Genomic DNA, 23,065 nt, shown 5'->3' with positions numbered 1-23,065 from the left:
GAGGCTCCAGCTATTCGTTTCCTGATAGGGCGCGTCGTCGATGGTTTTCCTGGCGTTGCCATGGTGACAGAGGGAGCGCGGCCCCTCCCCTCGCCGTGTCGCCATGGCAACGCTGTGACCCCGGGCAGGCCTGCTGCTGTTGTTCAGCCTCTTCTTCAGTCTCCCTCAGGCGGGGTCTGCATCTCCTTTTTCCCCCTCCCCATATAATGGACTGTCTTTCTCTGCCTTTTGGGGTCCCCTTCTTCTTTCTCTTTCTTCCCTTCCCTTCCCTCCTTCATCTTCCTCTCTTGAGGGCAGGCCTGATGCTGTTTCGAGGCTTCTGTTGCTTTTCACACCTTATACTCTTTCTCTCATTCTTTGAAAACTTGCTTTTTTTGCTCTCTTCCCTTTCCCCTTCCTTCCTTTTCTCTTTTTGCTTCCCTTCCTATTTACTCCCCTTTCTTTCCTTCCTTCTTTGGAGGCTTTTAAGCAGAGGCTGGATTGCCATCTGTTGGGGGTGCTTTGAATGTGATTTTCCTGCTTCTTGGTGAAATGGGGTTGAATTGGATGGCCCACAAAGTCTCTCCCAACTCTGTGATTCTGTGACAGTAATCAAGCCAAGAACAAGCCCTATGAGGAGTGGCTTAAAGAGCTGGGCATCTTTAGCCTGCAGAAGAGAGGGCTGAGAGGAGACAGGATGTGGAACAATGGCTTCAAACTACAAGAAAGGAGATTCCATCTGAACATTAGGAAAAATCTCTTGATAGTGAGAGTTGTTCAGAAGTGGAACTCTCTGCACCAGAATGTGGTGGAGGCTTCTTCTTTGGAGGCTTTTAAGCAGAGGCTGGATGGCCATCTGTCGAGAGTGCTTTGAATGCACTTTTCCTGCTTCTTGGCAGAATGGGGTTGGACTGGATGACCCAGTCCCAGAGTGTGGTGGATAGTGTGGTGTAGTGAGAGTTGTTCAGCAGTAGAACTGTCTGCCCCAGAGTGTGGTGGAGAGTGTGGTGTGGTGAGAGCCGTTCAGCAGTGGAACTGTCTGCCCCTAAGTGTGGTGTGGTGAGAGCCGTTCAGCAGTGGAACTCTCTGTCCCAGAGTGTAGTGGATAGTGTGGTGTGGTGAGAATTGTTCAGCAGTGGAACTCTCTGCCCCAGAGTGTGGTGGATAGTGTGGTGTGGTAAGAGCCGTTCAGCAGTGGAACTCTCTGCCCCAGAGTGCGGTGGAGAATGTGATGTGGTGAGAGCCGTTCAGCAGTGGAACTCTCTGTCCCAGAGTGTGGTGGAGAATGTGGTGTGGTGAGAGTTGTTCAGCAGTGGAACTGTCTGCCCCGGAGACAGTGGTGGAGAGTGTTGTGTGGTGGGAGCCATTCAGCAGTGGAACTCTCTGCCCTGGAGTGTGCTGGAGAGTGTGGTGTGGTGAGAGCCGTTCAGCAGTGGAACTCTCTGCCCCAGAGTGTGCTGGAGAGTGTGGTGTGGTGAGAGCCGTTCAGCAGTGGAACTCTCTGCCCCAGAGTGTGCTGGAGAGTGTGGTGTGGTGAGAGCCGCTCAACAGTGGAACTCTCTGCCCCAGAGTGTGGTGGAGGCTCCTTCTTTGGAGGCTTTTAAACAGAGGCTGGATGGCCATCTGTCAGGGATGCTTTGAATGTGATTTTCCTGCTTCTTGGCGGAATGGGGTTGGACTGGATGGCCCATGAGGTCCAACTCTATGATTCTGTGATTCTCTCTGAAGGTTCACCAGGCATCCTCAAACTGAGGCCCTCTGTTTGGGCCTTCACCTCCCAGAATTCCTGACAACTGAACCAGCTTGTTAGGGCTTCTGGGAGTTGGAGGCCCAAACAGCTGGAGGGCCGCAGTTTGAGGATGCAGTTTTGGTCCCCAATCCATCAAGCCATGCAGGATCCTTTGTGGTACAAATGGATCATCCAAGCAGAAACATCTGCCTGGCTCACTCAGGCAGCAGAGGCTGGGAGGCGGCAGTGGGAGCAGACTCAGGACCCTGTGGTTATGGTTATTATTATGGTGTAAATATGTCTGATTAGATTTATGATGTTTTATTTAATTATTTTTTGCTAGTTATAAGTTTTACTAAAGTTGCTTTATGCATTGTCTCAATTTTGTTTGTTTATTTATTTAATTGCGACATTTATATGCTGCCTTTCTCACCCTGAAGGGGACTCAGAGCGGCTTACAAGTATAAGCCTAGTTTTTCGGCACTTTTTTTAGGCTGAAAAAAATCCCTCTCGGCTTATACTTGAGTCAAGATTATTTATTATTGAATTCTGTTGTTGTTGTACTGACACAAAAGCACATTATGTCACATCAAAGAAGATATATATGTATTGTTGAAGGCTTTCATGGCCGGAATCACTGGGTTGTTGTAGGTTTTTTTCGGGCTGTATGGCCATGTTCTAGAGGCATTCTCTCCTGACGTTTCGCCTGCATCTATGGCAAGCATCCTCAGAGGTAGTGACTGAGGTCTGTTGGAACTAGGGAAAAGAGTTTATATATTACAAGAGTCCTTTGTCCCACCCTGGTCATTCCACAGATATATAAACCCTTTTTCCTAGTTCCAACAGACCTCACTACCTCTGAGGATGCTTGCCATAGATGCAGGCGAAACGTCAGGAGAGAATGCCTCTAGACCATGGCCATACAGCCCGAAAAAACCTACAACAACCCAAGATATATATGCTGGATTTCATAGCATAAAGTCACAAGTCAAGCACTTCCCAAGCATCTAGGACTGCTGTTGTTGTTGTTGTTGTTGTTGTTGTTTCCCAGAGGGAGGAGGGGGATCTGGGCCCCCTGAAGCCAGCCAAGAGGTCTCTCTGCTCTCACTGGTTCTTCTCCTTCAGAGGATTGGACGGCCTTCTCAGCCTGAGTTATAGGTCCCTCTGCCTCACTTGCAAGAGTCAAAAAGAGGCATCTGCCTTGGCAAAACATTGAGTGGGAGTTGAGTGGGGAAAAATGCTTCAATGACACAGTTCGCCCCAGATTTTGTTTGAAAATGTAGAGGGATTTGGAGGGATTCGGACAGGATTAGGAGGCATTTGTAAAGGTTCTAGGAACCAAACAATGGTGTGGTTAACCATGTAATGCTCTGACAAGGAGGGGATCCTCCCCTTAATCTTTTCTCTCCAGATCAAGAAGTCAGTTAGCAATTCAACATTCACAGCAAAATTATTAACACAGTCTTATTTATCTTGTTTTATTTGTAGGCTTTATCAGTTCTGCCAGTCTTTCCCATTTGAATGTCGTCTGAGAGAAGAGGTGAGCCTATCTTCACACAGTTTGAAGGAAGCCTAGAAGCATTGAGGAAAAATGGAGGAATCAGCTGTCTCCCAGTTAGAAACATTATCTTCTGCTGTTGAGACAGAGAGCAGTAGAGCAATCTGGGAGGACACTGGGAAGAAAGACCTGGAAAGCAATACAGATATTCAGAGACATTTTTTCCGGCGTTTCTGCTATGAGGACACCGATGGGCCCCGGGAGGTTTGCAGCCAGCTCCACACACTCTGCTCTCAGTGGCTGAAGCCTGAGGAACATACAAAGGCGGAGATGCTGGACCTGGTGATCCTGGAGCAGTTCCTGGCTGTCCTTCCTCCAGAGATGAAGCGCTGGGTCCAGGAATGTGGGGCAGAGACCAGTTCCCAGGCGGTGGCTTTGGCTGAAGGCTTCCTCCTGAGTCGGGCAGAGGAGAGAAAGCGGGAGAAGCCCCAGGTGAGAGAATATCATTTTGGTATTATTATGATGATGTTTATTTATACCAGTCGTTCTCAACCTTCCAAATGCTGCAACCCCGTAATACAGTTCCTCATGTGTGGTGACCCCCAACCATAAAATTATTTTTGTTGCTACTTCAAACTATAATTTTGCTACTATTATGAATCATAATGTAAATACCGTATCTGAAATGCAGGATGTATTTTCAGTCACTGGACGAAATATGGCACAAATACCCGATATGCCCAAATTTGAACATTGGGGGGGGGGGGGTTGATTTTGTCATTTGGGAGTTGGAGTTGCTGGTATAGTTTACCTACAATCAAAGAGTATTCTGAACTCCACCAACAATGGAATTTAACCAAACTTGGCCCACAGAACACCATTGTTGAGTTCTGGAGTTGTAGTTCGCCTACAGCCAGAGAGCACTGTGGAGTCAAACAGTGATGGATCTGGACCAAACCTGGCCTGAAACCTAAATGTGAACACTGGTGGAGTTTAGGGAAAATAGACCTTGACATTTGGGGGTTGTAGTAACTGGGATTTATAGTTCACGTACAATCAAACAGCATTCTGAACCCCACCAATGATAGAATTGGGGCAAACATCCCCTACAGAATCCCCATGATCAACAGAAAATACTGTTTTCTGATGGTTTTTGGTGACCCTTATGGTACCCCCTCATGACCCCATGTTGAGAAACACTGATATATATGTTTGAGGTGTGGAAAGAGGGTCTATCTTAAGAATAGTGTCATTCTGCATCCGGTAACTCACATATGAGTAACTGGGATTTATAGTTCACCTACAATCAAAGAGCATTCTGAGCCCTACCAACAATAGAATTGGGCCAAACTTCCCCCACAGGATTCACATGACCAATAGAAAATAATGTATTATCTGATGATCTTTGGTGACCCCTCTGACACCCCCTCACAACCCTCCCAGGGGTCCCGACCTCCAGGTTGAGAAACACTGATTTATACTCTACTTTTTCTTTCCACAAGAAGACTCAAAACAGCTTATATTAAAATAATTTCAAGACAATTTAAGATCTACAAATATACGAACATTAAGACAGAATTAAATATCAATGGTATTTTTTTAATCACAGTTAAAATCCATAATAACATATTCAAAGATAGAAACCATGTCTCTCCTCCCCAACTTGATGTTTAAAACCTTCCTATTTTAAAGGCCTCTCTGAATAAAATAGTAGTTTCAAGCAGCCATAAATAATTGTTTTAAAGGATAGTTTAAACTTCTGACTTCTCTACATGTTGTGGACATTGTCCACCTATCGATGGGCCACCTGGCAAAGAAAGGTGAAGGCGATTTTAGCCTGCGTTAATAGGATAGCTTTCAAGAGAAGGGAAATAATAGCTCCAATATGATCAGGCCTCATTTTAAGAAGGATATAAGCAATTTGGAGCCAATTCAGAGAAGATTAACAAAGATGATAACAGGCAGAGAACAAAATATGTATATGAGGAAAGGTTGAAGGACCCAGATGTGTTCACATTGGTAAATAATTGACTAGGAGTGTCATGAAGATGAATTTCAGAAGAAATTTTCAGAAATAGATCAAGCAGATCATAGAATCATACAACCATTGAGTTGGAAGAGACCTCATGGGCCATCCAATCCAACCTCCTGCCAAGAAGCAAGAAAACCGCATTTAAAGCACCCCTGATAGATGGCCATCCAGCCTCTGCTTAAAAGCCTCCAAAGAAGGAGCCTCCACCACACTCCGGGGCAGAGAGTTCCACTGCTGAATGGCTCTCACCACACCACACTCTCCAGCACACTCCCGGGCAGAGAGCTCCACTGCTGAACAGCTCTCAGCATACCACATTCTCCACCACACTCTGGGGCAGAGAGTTCCACTGCTGAACACCACACTCCAGGATGTCAGGCGGTCCCGGTCGCGATTGACTTGACGCGCCTTCCCCCTGGCACGTCTCTCCTTCGCCCTCCATTTGTGCCTCTTCAAATTCTGCAGCACTGCTGGTCACAGCTGACCGCCAACTGGAGCGGTCAAGGGCCAGGGCTTCCCAGTTCTCAGTGTCTATGCAAGAGTTTTTAAGGTTGGCTTTGAGCCCATCTTTAAATCTCTTTTCCTAACCTCCAACACTCCGTCCTCCACTCCCGAGCCCAGAATAGAGCAACTGCCCTGGGAGACGGTGGTCGGGCATTCAGACAACATGGCCAGTCCAGTGGAGTTGATGGCGGAGGGAATGAAGAAAACCAGACTTGGCTCCCAACCCCGGTCCAAGCAGACTGCAGCAGGTTGCTGAAAGAGAATCATCCTTCCTTTTCTAATCTTCCTTTTTCTTTGTGTTCTTTGATGCTTGTTCAGATGCAGGACTCTTTTGCAGATGAGTCAAATGAAGCAGAGAAGTCTCTTTCGGAGACCGTTTGCGTTGTCCAAATTGGAGATGGAGACTATATCACAGTTGGTAAGGGATGAGCGGTGACCCTTCTTGCTTGGTCATCTTATCTTGAATAATTCTGAGATGTCTGAGCAGTGTGAATTAAAAAAAAATTGAGGAGCCTGGGAGCTTAAGAATGTTGTTGGCACGAGACATTTCCCTACAATATTTATTTGCGCCACTTTCAAGATTATTTGATTCTTTTCCTTCTCTCTTGATATTTATGGCAGTGGATATGCTCTTGGCTATATTGACACAACAATACAGGAGCCCCTGGTGACGCCATGGGTTAAACCCTTGTGCTGGCAGGACTGAAGACCAACAGGTCAGAGATTTAAATCTGGGGAGAGCACAAGTGAGCTCCCTCTGTCAGCTCCAGCTCCCCATGCGGGGACATGAGAGAAGCTTCCCACAAGGACATCAAAAACATCCAGGCAACAATCTTGCAGATTGCCAATTGTCTCACACCAGAAGCGATTTGCAGTTTCTCAAGTCGCTCCTGACACGAAAAAAAAGCTATAGAAAAAATATCCAATATAGTCATCCCTCTACAATTACTAGAACTAGGTCACAGGACCCCCGTAAACCAAAGTAGTTCATATTAAAGCTCTAGAACCATATTCAATGAGAATTTTTAAAAAAGACCTTGGGGCAAGCAAAGAGTGCCAGGCTTCCAACGCTAGGGCTGTGAGGCCAGCCTGGAAAAGGGACCGGCTTCACCCTCTACAATGTCTTTCCTCTCTTTTGCAGGCTATGAAACGTGGCCAAGTGATAGTAGCACATCTTTTCCTGATTCCTTGCTAAGAAGAGATCCTGCGGGACCAGATCAGGTAGGCAGCAGGATTCCCGGAGGGAGGGGAAGCCAAGTCTCCTTGTCCCTTGAATATTGTCCTGGCCCTAACTGAATCTTTCTCCAAGATGTTTGCAACAAATGACTTATTCAAATAAATCAATAACAAATGACCCGGTTTTCCAACTGGAGTGGCCTTTCCTCCTTGCAGATAACAAGAGGGCCATGGGGCAAGGGGAGAGGGATGCAGGATGCCCGGAGGGAGGGGAAGCCGAGTCTCCTTGTCCCTCGAATATTGTCCTGACTCTAAATGAATTTCCTTCTACATTCCTTCCATCCAAGATGTTTTTGTTGGAATTCAACCCCACACTGCCCAAGTCTCAAGTCCTCAATGAGGAGAAGTTAGCATTAGAATAGTCTGAGAATTTCCCTTCCCCATGTCTCTTGTATGACAGTTGGGAATGTCTCTTTTTCTTCTCTCTTCTCTCTTTCGATTCTCATTCTGATTGGTTGTTTAGAACGGATACTTTCCTATTACAACCCTTTTTAAATCTGCCTTCTTACACTTCAGTATAGAGAGTATGTGCTGTATGCTTTGAGATCCCTCCCTGCTTGTGTGTCAGAGAGATGTAGCGCTCGGATGGTTTTTCCCTCTCTTGAAACCTTAGAAGAGATGAGTGTTAGAGTAGCTCAGATCGAGTTCTTTACCAAGAAGAAATGTAGTTAGTTCTTTATCATTCTAAATAAACCTTTTGTGATTTTTTTAAGATTGGACTCTGCTTGTTTGTCGCCTAAACTCTGAATTCTTTACATCCACATCACATGTCACTTCACACTCTGCTCGCTAATGAGCTGATGCTCAGTTGTTGTATTCTGTTTGTTTTTGGATGCTCCGCCAAACCCTGCAAAAATGCCCTCTGAAGCACTTTATTTTACCTGCTAGGTGGTGCAGTGGGTTAAAGCAGTTATATGTTATTGTTTTTGATATGTAATGTATTGTTTTTATTAGTATGTGAGGCATTCAATTTTTGCCAATTATTATGCTGTACACCGCTTTGAGTCCTCCTAGGGGTGAGAAAAGCAGTATAGAAATGCAGTAAATAAATAATAAATAAAAAAGCGCTGGGCTGCTGAGCTTGTGGACCGAAAGGTCACAAGTTCGAATCCGGGTAGCGGCGTCAGCTTCCGCTGTCAGCCCCAGCTTCTGCCAACCTAGCAGTTCGAAAACACGCAAATGTGACTAGATCAATAGGTACTGTTCTGGTGGGAAGGTAACGACGCTCCATGCAGTCATGCTGACCACATGACCTTGGAGGTGTCTACAGACAACGTTGGCTCTTCAGATTAGAAATGGAGATGAGCACCAACCCCCAGAGTCGGACATGACTGGACTTAATGTCAGGGGACAACCTTTACCTAGTGCAATTAAACCCTATTTTCATCCCCTGGATCCCCTGTCCAGATACATTACATTGTTCTCTCACCCAGTGTTTTTAAGTTCAAATCTTTGAAACTGGCCTTGCCCACTGTGATCAATTTTTTTTGTGTTCAGTTATGCAATTTTATATTGTTTGTGGTGCTTATTTATATTTTTTCTTGTATTTTATTTTTTTATTTTTCTTTATATTTTACTTCTGTATTCCTATGTCGTATATTTGTATTGCTATATTGTTGGGCTTGTCCTCAGGGGAAGCTGCCCTGAGTCCCCTATACACACACACACACACACACAGATATATAAACCCTTTTTCCTAGTTCCAACAGACCTCACTACCTCTGAGGATGCTTGCCATAGATGCAGGTGAAACATCAGGAGAGAATGCTCTAGAACATGGCCATATAGCCTGAAAAAAACCTACAACAACCCTATTATTTATTTATTTATTTAGGGTTAATTTTCTCTAACAGTTTTCAATAAATGACTTATTCTATGAAGTCAACCACAAATGACCTGGTTTTCCTTTCCAACCAGAGAGGCATTTCCTCCTCACAGATAACTTTTTTTTTTGTCTTCAGGTGACCTTTGAAGATGTGTCTGTGGATTTCACGGAAGAGGAGCGGGCCCTGCTGGATCCAAGCCAGAAAGCCTTGCACCAGCAAATCATGGAGGAGAATTTAGAGATTGTGTCATCTCTGGGTAAAGCTCCTTTATGCTTGTTGTTAACCCAATCGGTTTACAAGTTCTCAAAATCATCCAGTGTTTCAGATCTCTTCCTCTGGAGCCGTTGAAAACAAACTCATTCCATTTTCCACATGAAGGGAAGTTCACAATATCTGCTTTAAACTGGAATATATGGCAGTGTGAACTCAGAAACCCAAAGCAGATATTGTGGGGGTTTCTGCCTTGATATTCTGGGTTATATGGCAGTGTCAGGATGAGATGGTGGATGGGAGGGAAAATTAAACCCCGTATTGCCTACTCCTGATATAGAATCCTAGAGCTGGAAGAGCCACCTAAGGACCATCCAGTCCAACCCCTTGCCATGCAGGAAGGCACAATCAAAGCACTCCCAATAGACAGCCTCTGCAGAAAATCCTTCAGAGAAGAAGACTCTACCAGACTCCCAAGCACTTATACCACTCTCCACAAAGTTATTCCTAAATCTTTTCAGTCGAATCTCTTTCCCTGCCATTTGAACCCATTGCTCCCTTGTGCCCTAGTCTCTAGAATAACAAAAAATCAGTTTTCCGCCTCCCTCCACCTCAATGGGACAACCTTTTAAATCTTGAAACATGGTTCTCATGTTCTATCTCTACTGTCTCTACTCTCAGCTAAACATCCCCCAAGAGGAAAGGAGGAAGGGAAAAGAGAAGGAAGGAAGGATGGAAGAGAGGGGCGGGAAGGAGGAAGGAAAGAAAGAGAGAAGGAAGGAAAGACAAACGGGAAGGAGGGAGGGAGGGAAGGAATGAAGGAAGGAAGGAAGGACAAAAAGGTGGAAGGAAAGGAAGGACGGAAGAAGGAAAGAGGGAGGGAAGAAAAGAAGGATGGAAGGAAGGGTGGAAGAAAATGAAGGGAGGGAATGGGAAGGAGGAAGGAAAGAGAAAAGGAAGGGAGAAAGAGAAGGATGGAAGGAAGGGTGGAAGAGAATGGAAGGAATGATCAAGGGTCTGGAGAACAAGCCCTATGAGGAGCGGCTTAGGGAACTGGGCATGTTTAGCCTGAAGAAGAGAAGGCTGAGAGGAGATATGATAGCCATGTATAAATATGTGAGAGGAAGCCACAGGGAGGAGGGAGCAAGCTTGTTTTCTGCTTCCCTGGAGACTAGGACGCGGAACAATGGCTTCAAACTACAAGAGAGGAGATTCCATCTGAACATTAGGAAGAACTTCCTGACTGTGAAAGCCGTTCAGCAGTGGAACTCTCTGCCCTGGAGTGTGGTGGAGGCTCCTTCTTTGGAAGCTTTTAAGCAGAGGCTGGATGGCCATTTGTCAGGGGTGATTTGAATGCAATATTCCTGCTTCTTGGCAGGGGGTTGGACTGGATGGCCCATGAGGTCTCTTCCAACTCTTTGATTCTATGATTCTATGATTCTATGAGGCAACGGAGGGAGGAAAGAGAGAAGGAAGGGAGGAAGAGAAGGATGGAAGGAAGGATGGAAGAGAATGAAAGGAGGGAATGGAGGGAGGAAAGAGAAAGAAGAAAAGACAAAAGGGAAGGAAGGAAAAAAAGAGAGAGGGTAGGAGGGAGAAAAGAGGGAGGGAAGGAAGGACAAAGGGGTGGAAAGGAAGGAGGGAGGGAAGGAGGAAGGAAAGGGAAGGAAGGGTAGAAGAGAATGGAGGGAGGGAATGGGATGGAGGAAGGAAAGAGAGAAGGAAGGGAGGAAGAGAAGGATGGAGGGGTGGAAGAGAATGGAAGGAGGGAACGGAGGGAGGAAAGAGAGAGCAGAAAGGAAAGACAAGGGAAGGAAGGAGAAAGGTGAGAGGAAAGAGGGAACGAAGGAAGTAAGGACAAAAGGTGGAAGAGAAGGATGGAAGGAGAAAGAGGGAAGGAAAGGAAGGATGGAATAAAGGAAGGATAGGGTGGTGAGAGAGAGGAGGACCTTAGAAACGAGCCCAAGGGACCGCATCCGTCCCCTGGTCCTGTGTTTGCCCATACCCAACCTAGACTCTGGCTTGTAAACTGAATTTAGAGATTTGTTCTCCTGCATGAGGACATGTAAAGTTCCCTTAACTTCCTGGCATCAGGCAGATCAAAGATTTCTACAGAGGTTCCCACAGAGACTTGAGCTCAAGAAACAGAAACATTTTCCGTGATGGAGAAATGATTTATTTTGAGTCCCCATCTTGATATCATTTTTGGAGCAAAGACAAAACAGATACCTTCTTTACAAGCCAGAGTGGGAAGCAACTATCTTGACTATATGCAAATATCAGGTTGCACCTTTTTAAGCATTTAAATATAACTTTAATATAATATTTTCTTTTAATCACATGGTCACACTTATCTTGTTCTCAAACCATTTAAATAGAGGAAGAAGAGCTCACTTGTCATCAAGAAACGAACGCAGATGATAAAGCATTTAAATGCTTGGAATGTGGAAAGAGCTTCTGGCACAAGAGATACCTTATTCGTCACCAATCAACTCACTCAGGAGAGAAACCATTCAAATGCTCGGAGTGTGAGAAGAGCTTCAGTCAAAAGGCAATTCTTATTCGTCATCAGGCAACTCACACGGGGGAGAAACCATTTATATGCTGGGAGTGTGGAAAGAGCTTCAGTCAGAAGTCAAACCTTCATGTTCATCAGGCAACTCACTCAGGAGAGAAACCATTTATATGCTCTGAGTGTGGGAAGAGCTTTTGCCGAAAGACACACCTTGTTCGTCATCAGGCAACTCACACAGGAGAGAAACCATTTACCTGCTCCGAGTGTGGAAAGAGCTTCAGTCGGAAGGCATGCCTCATTCTCCATTATGGAACACACACAGGAGAGAAAGCATACATATGCTCAGAGTGTGGAAAGAGCTTCAGTCAGAAGGCACACCTCATTTTTCACCAATCAGCTCACACAGGAGAGAAACCATTTAAATGTTCAGAGTGTGGAAAGAGCTTCTGTCGGAAGTCACACTTCAACCGTCACCAGGCCACTCACACTGGAGAGAAACCATTTACATGCTCGGTGTGTGGAAAGAGCTTCACTCTGAAGGCAGACCTTGTTCGTCATCAGTCAACGCACACAGGAGAGAAACCATTTGTATGCTTGGAATGCGGAAAGAGATTCAGTCAGAGATCACACCTTGTTTTTCATCAGGGAACTCACACGGGAGAGAAACCATACAAATGCTCGGAGTGCGAAAAGGGTTTCCGTCGGAAGGCAGACCTCCTTCATCATCAGTCAACTCACATAGAGTTTCAGTCAGAAAACACACCTTTTTCATTATCAGTCAACTCACACAATGAAGAAACCATTTATATGCTTGGAATGTGGGAAGAGTTGCAGTCAGAAGATAAACCTTCCTAATGATCAGAGTTGTCACCGAAGAATAATTAATTATGATCAATAGATCTTTGTCGTTGTCGCACTGTGAAGAAGCCATTTAAATGCTTACAGTGTGGGGGAGAAAGGCTCAGTTTCCATCACAAGGGTGAGAAAGCACTAAAATGCTTTCAATGTGGGGTTTATTTCAATCTTCAAAAAAGAAATCCTACTCCTCATCAGCTAATTCACACACAAGAGAAACTGTTTACAGTTACTTGTTTACAGCTTGGAAAAAGCTTTAGTCTCAAGAAATACCTCAAGTGTCGACTTGCACTTAACACACTAAAATGATTCATGTGGGAAGAGCTTCAATCCGGAGATTCATTTCACTTTTCATCAAGCAACTAATGCAGAGGAACAATTACTTCATTTTTTTGGTGTGCAGTTAGAGCTGGAGAAACACAAGCTTCCTTGATTCACATTGGGCCTCAATCTTGGTGAAAAAGCCATTGAGATCAAAACGCTGAACTTTATTGGAATTAATAACTTGATCTCTCTCTGAAAATATTCACCAATTTTCTTTTATTAATTATCTAATAAAGCATAATAGAAAATATGTTGAGAGGTAAAGAATATTTCCGTGTTTTATATTGGTTATATTGGTTACTCTAAATATTTCCTGTCATATTTTCACTGTTGTCTCTCAAACTATGTCAGAAAAAATTCTAGTTTAGTCTGAAGAACATATGTGTTTACAATTCCGAGTCTGTTTTGTATATTATATTAATGTCATATTTTTGCACTGAGTCTGGAGGAAAGGTAACGGTGCTCCATGCAGTCATGCTGGCCACATGACCTTGGAGATGTCTACTGACAACGCCGGCTCTTTGGCTTAGAAATAGAAATGGGCACCACCACCCAGAGTCAGACACAACTAGACTTTACATTTACTTTATGGCTCTGCAGACAAGGGTTCTGCTAGGCCATCATAACCCACTGGTTGACCTTGGGTGAGTCGCATACTCTTAGCCTCAGAGGAAAGTCATGGCACACCTCTATGAAGAAATATTACCATAAAATCCCATCATAGCGTTGGAATAATTTGGAAACAACTTGAACGCATATGACACAGTCTCACAACCTCTGAGCATGATTGCCATAGATGCAAGCAAAATGTCAGGAGAGAATGCTCCTAGAATATGGTCATATAGCCCGAAAAACCTACAACAACCCAGTAATTCCAGCCATGAAAGCCTTCGACGATACATCAGTCCTTGATTGTTACTCTGCATTATGAACTCACAGAGTTCTTCCTTTTTGTCATCTATTCCTATTGCTTGAGTGTTTTTGTATAATTACAGGTTTGGAAATAAAGAATTTTTTTTAGGACATCTTTTGTTTTGATACAAGAGAATATTGAATTCACACCTAAAGTAATAAATGAAATTGTTTAATTGTTAAACATAAAATACCTCTGAAATTGGACTTCACATCCGAGAGCAGAGTACGTAAATCAGGGGTGGCATCCAACTTACTCTGCTAAATTTGTTTTTGGTGCAAGCACAAGCTGAAAAGCCTGATTGGCATCAATAGGTGGATATGAGAGTTGCAGAGGTTGGCTACCCTTTTCCTTCTTTCTCTTTACCTCCCCTCGTAGCTTTCTCCCTTTCCTTCCTTCTCTTTTTTCCCATAGCTTCCTTTTTCTCATTTCCTTTCCTTTCTTTTTCTCCTCCTCCTCTTTCTCCCTTCTCCAGCTCTGACAATCAGTGTCGGATTTATCATTGTGCTTAGGTGTACTTCAGCACAGGGCCCTGTTAGTCCATCTTCCTGCAAATATATTTTTTAAAATTATGAGTAATTTTGCTGACGTGCAGTTCTAAACTTGAAGGTCTTCTGTTTCGGAGTGATTCCAGACGTAATGCTAGAGTTGATGGTCTATGGGAGTGTGCCACAAAGTAGGCTTACTGGGCCTCCTTCACTGAACTAGCAGAAGGCCCCATTTGTTATGGTTGTTTTTGCTTCTGATTGCATTTTAGAGCACTGAAGTTTGCTGTTGCTTTGTTGTGGACCTCCTTGAGTCCCCAAGGGGAGATAGGACAGGATAGAAATAAAGTTTTATTATTATTAATAGCTAAACCCAACCACACTTCATGTGGCTGAGTCTGATATGAGTGGTATGTCAATAGCAACCAATTACAGCTCAGCTTTCATTTCTTACACTGCTGAGGTGAAATGATACCTGTTCTTTGATTGCTTGGTTTTTGTTTGTTTTTTTTAATATTCTTTATTAAAGTTTCCATAAAATAAAATAACATGACAGAAAGCATGTAGCAGAAAAAATGGAAAAAAATTGGAAAAAATAAAATAATAATATAATAAATAAAAAAAACAAAAAAAATTGAAAAAGTTGAAGAAAAGGAAAAAAATAAAAATATAAAAGTGACCTCCTGGTATCTTCTGGAAATCTCCTCTGTTCATTCGTTTCCCATTTGATTCTTTGTCTCTCTTCTTTCCCACTTTTTATCTCGTTTCAGTCTATATTTGTCTCTCTTAGACTACTATTTCTTTTTTCTTCTTTTTTAAATATTCAGTAACTTCACTCCAGTCTGTTTCTTTTCTTCTGATTTCTCTATTTTTCAGTAGTAAGAAGGTAAGTTTATCTAAATTTCTAATATCGATCAGTTTTATTATCCAATCTTCCTCATTTGGGATCTCTTCTTGATTGCTTGGTTTTTCTTATACTGCTGATGTGAAAGGAAAGCTGTGCTGCGATTGGTTGTTTTTTCTTCTGCTGAGGTAAAAGGAAAGCTGCTCTGTGATATGTTATTTCTTTTACTGCTGTTGTAAAAAGAAAGCTGCACAGCAGTTGGTTGCTAGAGCTCAGTTTTAATTTCTTATACTGCTATTTATTTATCATATCAGGAGCAAAACAAGGGTACCATTGTAATGTATTTTTTAAAAAAAGTTTTTAAAAACTTGGCATTATTTTAAACTGCTGAGGTAAAATGAAAGCTATGCTGTGAGTGGTTGCTTTGGGCATCACAGATTCCACTTTGTCTATTTCTGGACTGCTTGCTTTACTCTAAATACACACTTGTGTGCAAATGCAGTGTCAAAATTACATTTTATTCTTAAAAACATGCACTTATTGGAATGTCACGTCGTGTTAAAATGCCAAGTCAATTGACTGACAACTTTTTGAGTTTTATGAGCACAAACATACGAAGGCTGAGATTTTATATATAAAGATCGTTTTATTATTTCCTGCCTCTCTTCTTCCTCCTCGTTCACATCTCACCTTTCTTTCCCAGTGACATAAAGATCAGGAATGACTTGAGGCCCATAATAACAAAGATATACGGAATTGAACTCACTCTACCCTTTGTTTTCCAAACAGCGAAAGTCTACCAAATTCCTCAAAGCCTGTGTCCCTTTGAGGTGGGAGGAAAGCAGAAGGTGGAGGTGGGGGAGCTCAAGAAGGGAGGTTCATTGGGTTCATTGAAGGTCACCTCAATGGCATGGACCAACTTCAGCTCTCCAGGTGATTTGGACTTCAACTCCCACAATTCTGAACAGCCCCAAGTCCAAAACACTTGGAGGGAGAGCCAAAGCTTGACCATGCCTGAGCTAACATGTACAACATGATAAATTAGAGCATTCAATTATAATTGTCTTCGCATTTCTCTGTGGAACAAAATCCTGAATCCTGGTATTGATTGGAAATCTCAGAAGAGGAAAATGAAGATAGGTTGGGTTGCTGTAAGTTTTTCAGGCTGTATGGCCATGCTCCAGAAGCATTCTCTCCTGAAATTTTGCCTGCATCTATGGCAGGTATCCTCAGAGGTTGCGAGGTCTGCTGGAAACTTGGTTTTATATATCTGTGGAATAACGTCCAGGGTGGGAGAAAGAACTCTTGTCTGTTGGAGGTAGGTTTGAATGCTTCAATTGGTCACCTTGATTAGCATTTAATGGCCTAGCAGTTTTCAAGGTGTGGGTTCTTACTGCCTGGGGGAATCCTTTGCTGAGAGATGATTAGCTGTCCCAGATTGTTTCATGTCTGGAGCTCCCCTGTCTTTATTTCCTGTTATGATTTTAGAGGGTTTTTTCAAATACTGATAGCCATATTTTGCTCATTTTCATGGTTTCTTCCTTTCTGTTGACACAGCATATTATTTGAGAACATAGAAGTGCTGAATCACTCTCACAACCACCATGTCAGACTACATCAGAGAAGCCATTGAAATCCACAAGAAGCATGTGGACAATTTCAACAGAAAGGAAGAAACCATGAAAATGAACAAAATCTGGCTCCCAGTATTAAAGAATTCTAAGATCATAACAATAAATAAAGACAGGGGAGCTCCAGACAAGAAACAATCAGAGACAACTAATCACCTCTCAACAAAGGGGGCTCCCGGGCAGTAAGAACCCACACCTTGAAAACTGCTAGGCCATCAAATGCTAACCAAGGTAGGCAGTTGAAGCATTCCCACCTACCTCCAACAGACAAGAGTTCTTTCTCCCACCCTGGACATTATCCCAAATTTCCTAGTTTGGAATGAATCATAGAATCAAAGAGTTGGAAGAGACCTCCTGGGCCATCCATTCTGCCAAGAAGCAGGAATGTTGTATTCAAATCACCCCTGACAGATGGCCATCCAGCCTCTGTTTAAACGCTTCCAATGAAGGAGCCTCCACCACACTGCGTGGCAGAGAGTTCCACTGCTGAACGGAATGAGTAGGAATCCAAAACTATTCCTGGTAACACATCTCAGTGGCATGCTCAGAAAGAATCATAGAATCCTAGAGCAGTGGTTCTCAACCTGTGGGTCCCCAGATGTTTTTGGCCTACAACTCCCAGAAATCCCAGCCAGTTTACCAGCTATTAGGATTTTGGGGAGTTGAAGGCCAAAAACGTCTGGGGACCCCAGGTTGAGAGCCACTGTCCTAGAGTTAGGAGAGACCTGGTGGGCCATCCAGTCCAACCCCATTCAGCCAAGAAGCAGGGAAATCGCATTCAAAGCACCCCCGAAAGATGGCCATCCAGCCTCTGCTTAAAAGCCTCCAAAGATGGAGCCTCCACCACACTGCAGGGCAGAGAGTTCCACTGCTGAACAGTTCTCACAGTCAGGAAGTTCAGATGGCCATCCAGCCTCTGCTTAAAAGCCTCCAAAGATGGGGCCTCCACCACACTCCAGGGCAGGGAGTTCCACTGTTGAACAGCTCTCACAGTCAGGAAGTTCAGATGGCCATCCAGCCTCTGCTTAAAAGCCTCCAAAGATGGAGCCTCCACCACACTCCAGGGCAGAGAGTTCCACTGCTGAACAGCTCTCACAGTGAGGAAGTTCAGATGGCCATCCAGCCTCTGCTTAAAAGCCTCCAAAGATGGAGCCTCCACCACACTGCAGGGCAGGGAGTTCCACTGTTGAACAGCTTTCACAGTCAGGAAGTTCTTCCTCATGTTCAGATGGAATCCCCTTACCTGTAGTTTGAAGGAAGGAAGAAGAGTCCAGGGTTGATCTATCCTGACCTCCTCCTTCCGCAAGAGGGAGCCAGCTATTCCTCGCCCGTCTTCCTAAGGGTTAACACGAACGAGAGGGCGTTCCTAGACGGCAATGGCACAACCGAAGCCCCGCCCCTTCCGGCCAGAGGCACAGGGGCTCCTCTGAGTGGTTTGCGAGGGACGGAGCCGGAAGTGGCCTCCTTCTTTTACTGTCCCGGAAATGGAGGACTGAGGGAGGAATGGGATGCTTCCTGGACATGGACTTTTGACTTCTGCGGGGTTAGTCCTGCTTCCCTTCTCTTTCTGTCCCACAACAACGTCCCTGTGAGGTAGGACAAGAGTCCAGGGAAGCTGAGGCCTTGCTTTGGAGACCCCAAGCCTTGCCTTGAATGTTGGTGGGCAGGAAAAGAGATTTAAAGATGGGCTCAAAGCCAACCTTAAAAACTCTGGCATAGACACTGAGAACTGGGAAGCCCTGGCCCTTGAGCGCTCCAGCTGGAGGTCAGCTGCGACCAGCAGTGCTGCAGAATTTGAAGAGGCACAAATGGAGGGTGAAAGAGAGAACTGTGCCAAGAGGAAGGCGCGTCAAGCCAACCCCGACCAGGACCGCCTTCCACCTGGAAACCAATGCCCTCACTGCGGAAGAAGATACATAGCAAGAATAGGGCTCCACAGCCACATACGGACCCACAAGGAAACCCACGATGGAAGATCATCTTACTCGTCCAACGAGGGATCGCCTAAGTAAGTAAGTAGTAAGTGCCTTGAAGGCTCCTTTCGGAGCTGACAGGTACTTACTTACTTACTTACTTACTTAGGCGATCCCACGTTGTCCGAGTAGGATAGTCTTCTCTCGCAGTGAGGGCATTGGTTTCCAGGTGGAAGGAGGTCAGCTGTGACCAGCAGTGCTGTGGAATTTGAAGAGGCACGAATGGAGGGTGAAAGAGAGAAACTTGCCAAGAGGAAGGTGAGTCAAGCCAACCCCGACTGGTCGGGGTTGGCTTGACTCACCTTCCTCTTGGCAAGTTTCTCTCTTTCACCCTCCATTTGTGCCTCTTCAAATTCCACAGCATTGCTGGTCACAGCTGACCTCCAGCTGAAGCTCTCAAGGGCCAGGGCTTCCCAGTTCTCAGTGTCTATGCCAGAGTTTTTAAGGTTGGATTTGAGCCCATCTTTAAATCTCTTTTCCTGTCCACCAACATTGTATTTCCCGTTCTGGAGTTCGGAGTAGAGCAACTGCTTTGGGAGACAGTGGTCAGGCATCCGGACAATGTGGCCGGTCCAGCAGATGCCGGACAATGTCCAGGAGAGTTGATGGCGGAGAACCATCACTTCAACACTGTCTTTGCTTCTTCTGGAGGTGCCCTGCTCTCGGTCCCACTGGCCTCACAGGCGCGGCTGGTGGGGATGAGGGACAGGGCCTCCTCGGTGGTGGCCCCTCGGTTCTGGAACTCTCTCCCACTGGAGATCAGAACTGCCCTTTCCATCTTGACGTTCAGAAAACGGGTGAAAACTTGGCTATGGAGTTTGGCTTTCGACGAGTGTGATGAGGCCCAAAGTTTGAGAATGCAGGGGATTTAGAGGGATACACAAAATAAGAGAAAGAGAGAGAAGGGGTTTGCTGGACTGAACAGTGGGGAGGACCCTGACTTTGAGCTGTGAGAAGTTTGGGACCCTTTCCTTGAATCAGGAGTTTTGCCCTCGATCCTATTGAGAAACCAGCCATCTTTTAGACATTAATGGTCAAACATTTATTCTGTCCCAAAAGCCTCATTATGAGAGTCTCATTATCATCCTGTTTTCTTTTTTCAGGCCCTTTCAGTATGCCCAGTCCTTGCCTTTGGAGACACTCTTCATCCACTTTGAAGGCACCTAACGCACCTTCTACACTGTCTCTATATTCCAGAATCTGATCCCAGATTATCTCCTTATTTCACATTATATGGCAGTGGAGACTCATATAATCCAGTTCAAAGCAGATAACCTGGGATATAGGGACAGTGTAGAAGGGGTCTGTGAAGCACTGAACCAAGATGGTAGAGCAAGAGTCAGCTGGCCTCCAGTTAGAAACATTTCCTTCTGCTTTTGAGGCAGAGAAAGGAGGAGCATTCTGGGAGGATCCTTGGAAGAAAGACCTGAAAAGCAGTCTGCTCCATTCAGACCTTCAGTGCCAACACTTCCGGTGTTTCCGCTATGAGGAGGCCTTGGGGCCCCGAGAGGCCTGCAGCCGGCTCCACTCTCTCTGCTGCCTGTGGCTGAAGCCCGAGCAACACTCCAAGGTGGAGATGCTGGACCTGGTGATCCTGGAGCAGTTCCTGGCCATCCTTCCTGCGGAGATGGAGCGCTGGGTGAGGGAATGTGGGGCAGAGACCAGCTCCCAGGCCGTGGCCTTGGCTGAAGGATTCCTCCTAAGTTGGACAGAAGAGAAGAAGGAGGACAAGCCACAGGTGAGAGAGGGAATCACCTTGGTAGTTTCAAAGAGCAAAGAATGTTTATTTTGAAGCAGGTCTGCACAACTTGTGGCTTTCCACGTGTTTTGGACTTCAGTTCCCAGAATCTCTACCCATTAAACAAGCTGGCTAGGGCTTCTCAGATTTGGAAGCCCTAATAACTTGAGGGCCACAGGTTGTGTAGGCCTGTATAATTGCAAAATTCCAGCTATAGATGGCCCACCCAGCAAAGAAATGTGAAGGTCAGTTTAGCTTGCATTAACAGAAGGATAGTTTCCAAGAGACAGAAAAAATAGTTTCTATGGGTTCAGACCTCATACTAATACATTACTATTCATTTTCAGCTAAGAAGAGTATACACAATTTGGAGCAAGTTCAGAGATAGTTAACAAGGACTTAACAAAACATTGAAAGACCCAAGTGTTTACACTTTGGTCAAGAGTAGACTAGAGGTGACAGAACAGCCCTCCTTGCATCCTTGAAAAGGCTCTCACGGAGGAGAGGAAACCATATGGCTCTCTGTTCCCACAGAGGTACAACCAAGTCGAGTGATTTGAAGTTACAGGATGGTAAATTCTGACCATTAAAAGGACAAAAACTACCTGTGAAAGAGATCTAGGAGTCTTAGGAGAGGCCCTGCTCATGATCCCACCTGCGTCGCAAGCGCGTTTGGTGGGGACGAGGGACAGGGCCTTCTCCGTGGTGGCCCCCCGACTCTGGAACTCTCTCCCCAAGGATATCAGACAAGCCCCAACATTGGCAGTCTTTAGGAAGAGCTTGAAGACGTGGTTGTTCCAGTGTGCCTTCCCAGAATAGGAAACTCCTAGCATCATGTCCCAAATGCACTTTACTAGAGATTAAGATTGTCTGCACACCGCATTTATCTCCAAAAACCTATCCATCTCACCTGTCATGTTCAGCATTTTAATCATTACATTTGGCCCGGGAGATGTTAGCGGGGTATAAATAAAGGTTTATTATTATTATTATTATTAGTCCCTTTCTACACTGCCATATAAAATCCAGATTATCTGATTTGAATTGGATTATATATTATTATTTATTTATTATTTACTTCATTTCTACCCTGCCTTTCTTCACCTGAGAGGGGACTCAGGGCGGCTATATAGGATGAGCAAAATCAAAATTGGCTCCTCTGTGACAGTCTGAGCAATCTGAGACAGGTCACCAAAACACACATGCACCCTCTCTAATCTTTCTTTTATGTGTGATCTTTGTTGTTCAGGAGCTGGACTCTTTTTCAGATGGCACCAATGAGGTGGAGAAGTCTCTTTTGGACACCATTTGCACTGTCCAGGTTGGAGACCGGGAATTCATCACAGCTGGTAAAGTAAGGGGAGGGTCATTCTTCTTGCTTAATCGCCCCCTCTTGATTGGTTTGTGATAGCAGGGAAGGGGCTCTGTGAGGAGAGGAAGATTTAAAAACGGGATTTGTTTTTGACCCGTGGAGTCTAACCAACATCCTTGACCCTGGATTATAAAGAGCTGGGAATGTTTAGCCTGCAGAAGAGAAGGCTGAGAGAAGACATGATGGCCATGTATAAATATGTAAAGAGGGAGTCATTGGGAGGAGGGAGCAGGCTTGTTTTCTGCTTCCCTATAGACGCAATGAAACAATGGCTTCAAACTACAGAAAAGGAGACTCCACCTGAACATTAGGAAGAACTTCCCTAACTGTGAGAGCTAGGCATGGACAATCCATGGTTCTAAATAGTTATAAAGTACTTATAAAACTAGAGGATGTTGATGCTTTGCCTTTAAAGTGTTGCTAATATTGATGCTTTGCTTTTAAAGTACAGTGTTCCCCTGCTATTTCGCGGTTCGCTTATTGCGGACTCGCTGTTTTGTGGGTTTTTCCTCCACCCCCCGGGAGCCACGAGGGGAGGGAGGAGGAGGGGGAAGAGGAGGGGTAGCCTCAGTGCAGCCCTCTCCAGTGGCGGCTTCGTCCTCGGAGAGGGCCAAGCTGAGGCTCTTCCTCTTCCTACTTTTCATCCTCGGAGGATCCTTGGGTCTCCAAGGAGGAGAAAGAGGAGGGGGGAACCTCGGCCCGGCCCTCTTCAGCAGCGGCTTTGTCCTCAGAGAGCCAAGCTGAGGCTCTTCCTCCTCCTCTTCCTCGGAGGACCCTTGGGCCAGCACCTGGCTCCCCCTCCTCGTCCCTACTTTGCAGTTTTTCACTTATCGCGGGTGGTCATGGAACATAACCCTTGCGATAAGTAAAGGAACACTGTATTGCTAAAGTTCTGGTGGTGAAAATTTCAGAACTCTAACAAAACTTTCAAATTTTCATTATTATTTCGTTATTGGTGATTTTTATGACAGAACCAATTAGGAGCTGCCATTTATAATGAACTTTTGAAAGTTTTGTTAGAGTTCTGAAATTTAGCAATACTTTAGAAGCAAAGCACCAGCATCCCCTAGTTTTGGAAGTACTTTAGAACCATGGATTGCCCATGCCTAATGAGAGTTGTTCAGCAGTGGAACTCTCCGCCCCGTAGTGTGGCAGAGGCAGTTCAGGAATATCTAACTAATCTCAGTGAATCCAATTATTCAGAGCCAGATAAACTGCACCCAGGGGTATTAAAAGAAGTGGAAGATGTAATTTCATAATTACTTGCAATCATCTGGCCCAGCAGACTTTTCAAGAAGGGCAGGGTGAAGGACCCAAACAATTACCATCCAATTGCTGAAATAGACCCCTCTCTTCTTGTCTAATCTTTCTTTTTCTTTGTGATTTTTGCTGCTTGTTCAG

The 23,065-nt window shown here is 44.8% G+C and overlaps 1 protein-coding gene, 1 long non-coding RNA gene and 1 pseudogene across 2 annotated transcripts; 2 read left to right on the top strand and 1 right to left on the bottom strand.

The window, feature by feature from the left end:
- LOC137096283 (zinc finger protein 436-like) lies at positions 1–12,958 on the top strand. Its single transcript, XM_067465333.1, has 6 exons — positions 1–174; positions 3,197–3,698; positions 6,061–6,160; positions 6,884–6,963; positions 8,940–9,060; positions 11,393–12,958. Exons 2-6 carry the CDS (start codon positions 3,300–3,302, stop codon positions 12,382–12,384), a joined length of 1,692 nt encoding a protein of 563 aa, XP_067321434.1. The 5' UTR covers positions 1–174; positions 3,197–3,299; the 3' UTR covers positions 12,385–12,958.
- LOC137096360 (uncharacterized) lies at positions 3,171–17,935 on the bottom strand. Its single transcript, XR_010909394.1, has 2 exons — positions 17,825–17,935; positions 3,171–3,659 (listed from the first exon to the last, which is right to left on the bottom strand). It is a non-coding gene; the product is annotated as an uncharacterized lncRNA (long non-coding RNA).
- A 94-nt stretch (positions 17,936–18,029) lies between these two features.
- The window catches only part of LOC132765781 (zinc finger protein 585A-like), a 46,239-nt pseudogene continuing 41,203 nt past the window's right edge, over positions 18,030–23,065 (top strand).

This window comes from Anolis sagrei, chromosome 2 (assembly GCF_037176765.1).
Source record: "Anolis sagrei isolate rAnoSag1 chromosome 2, rAnoSag1.mat, whole genome shotgun sequence".
In the NCBI taxonomy this organism is placed as follows: domain Eukaryota; kingdom Metazoa; phylum Chordata; class Lepidosauria; order Squamata; family Dactyloidae; genus Anolis; species Anolis sagrei.
Note: the sequence above shows the minus strand (reverse complement) of the source record. Positions and strands in the feature narration are given on the sequence as shown.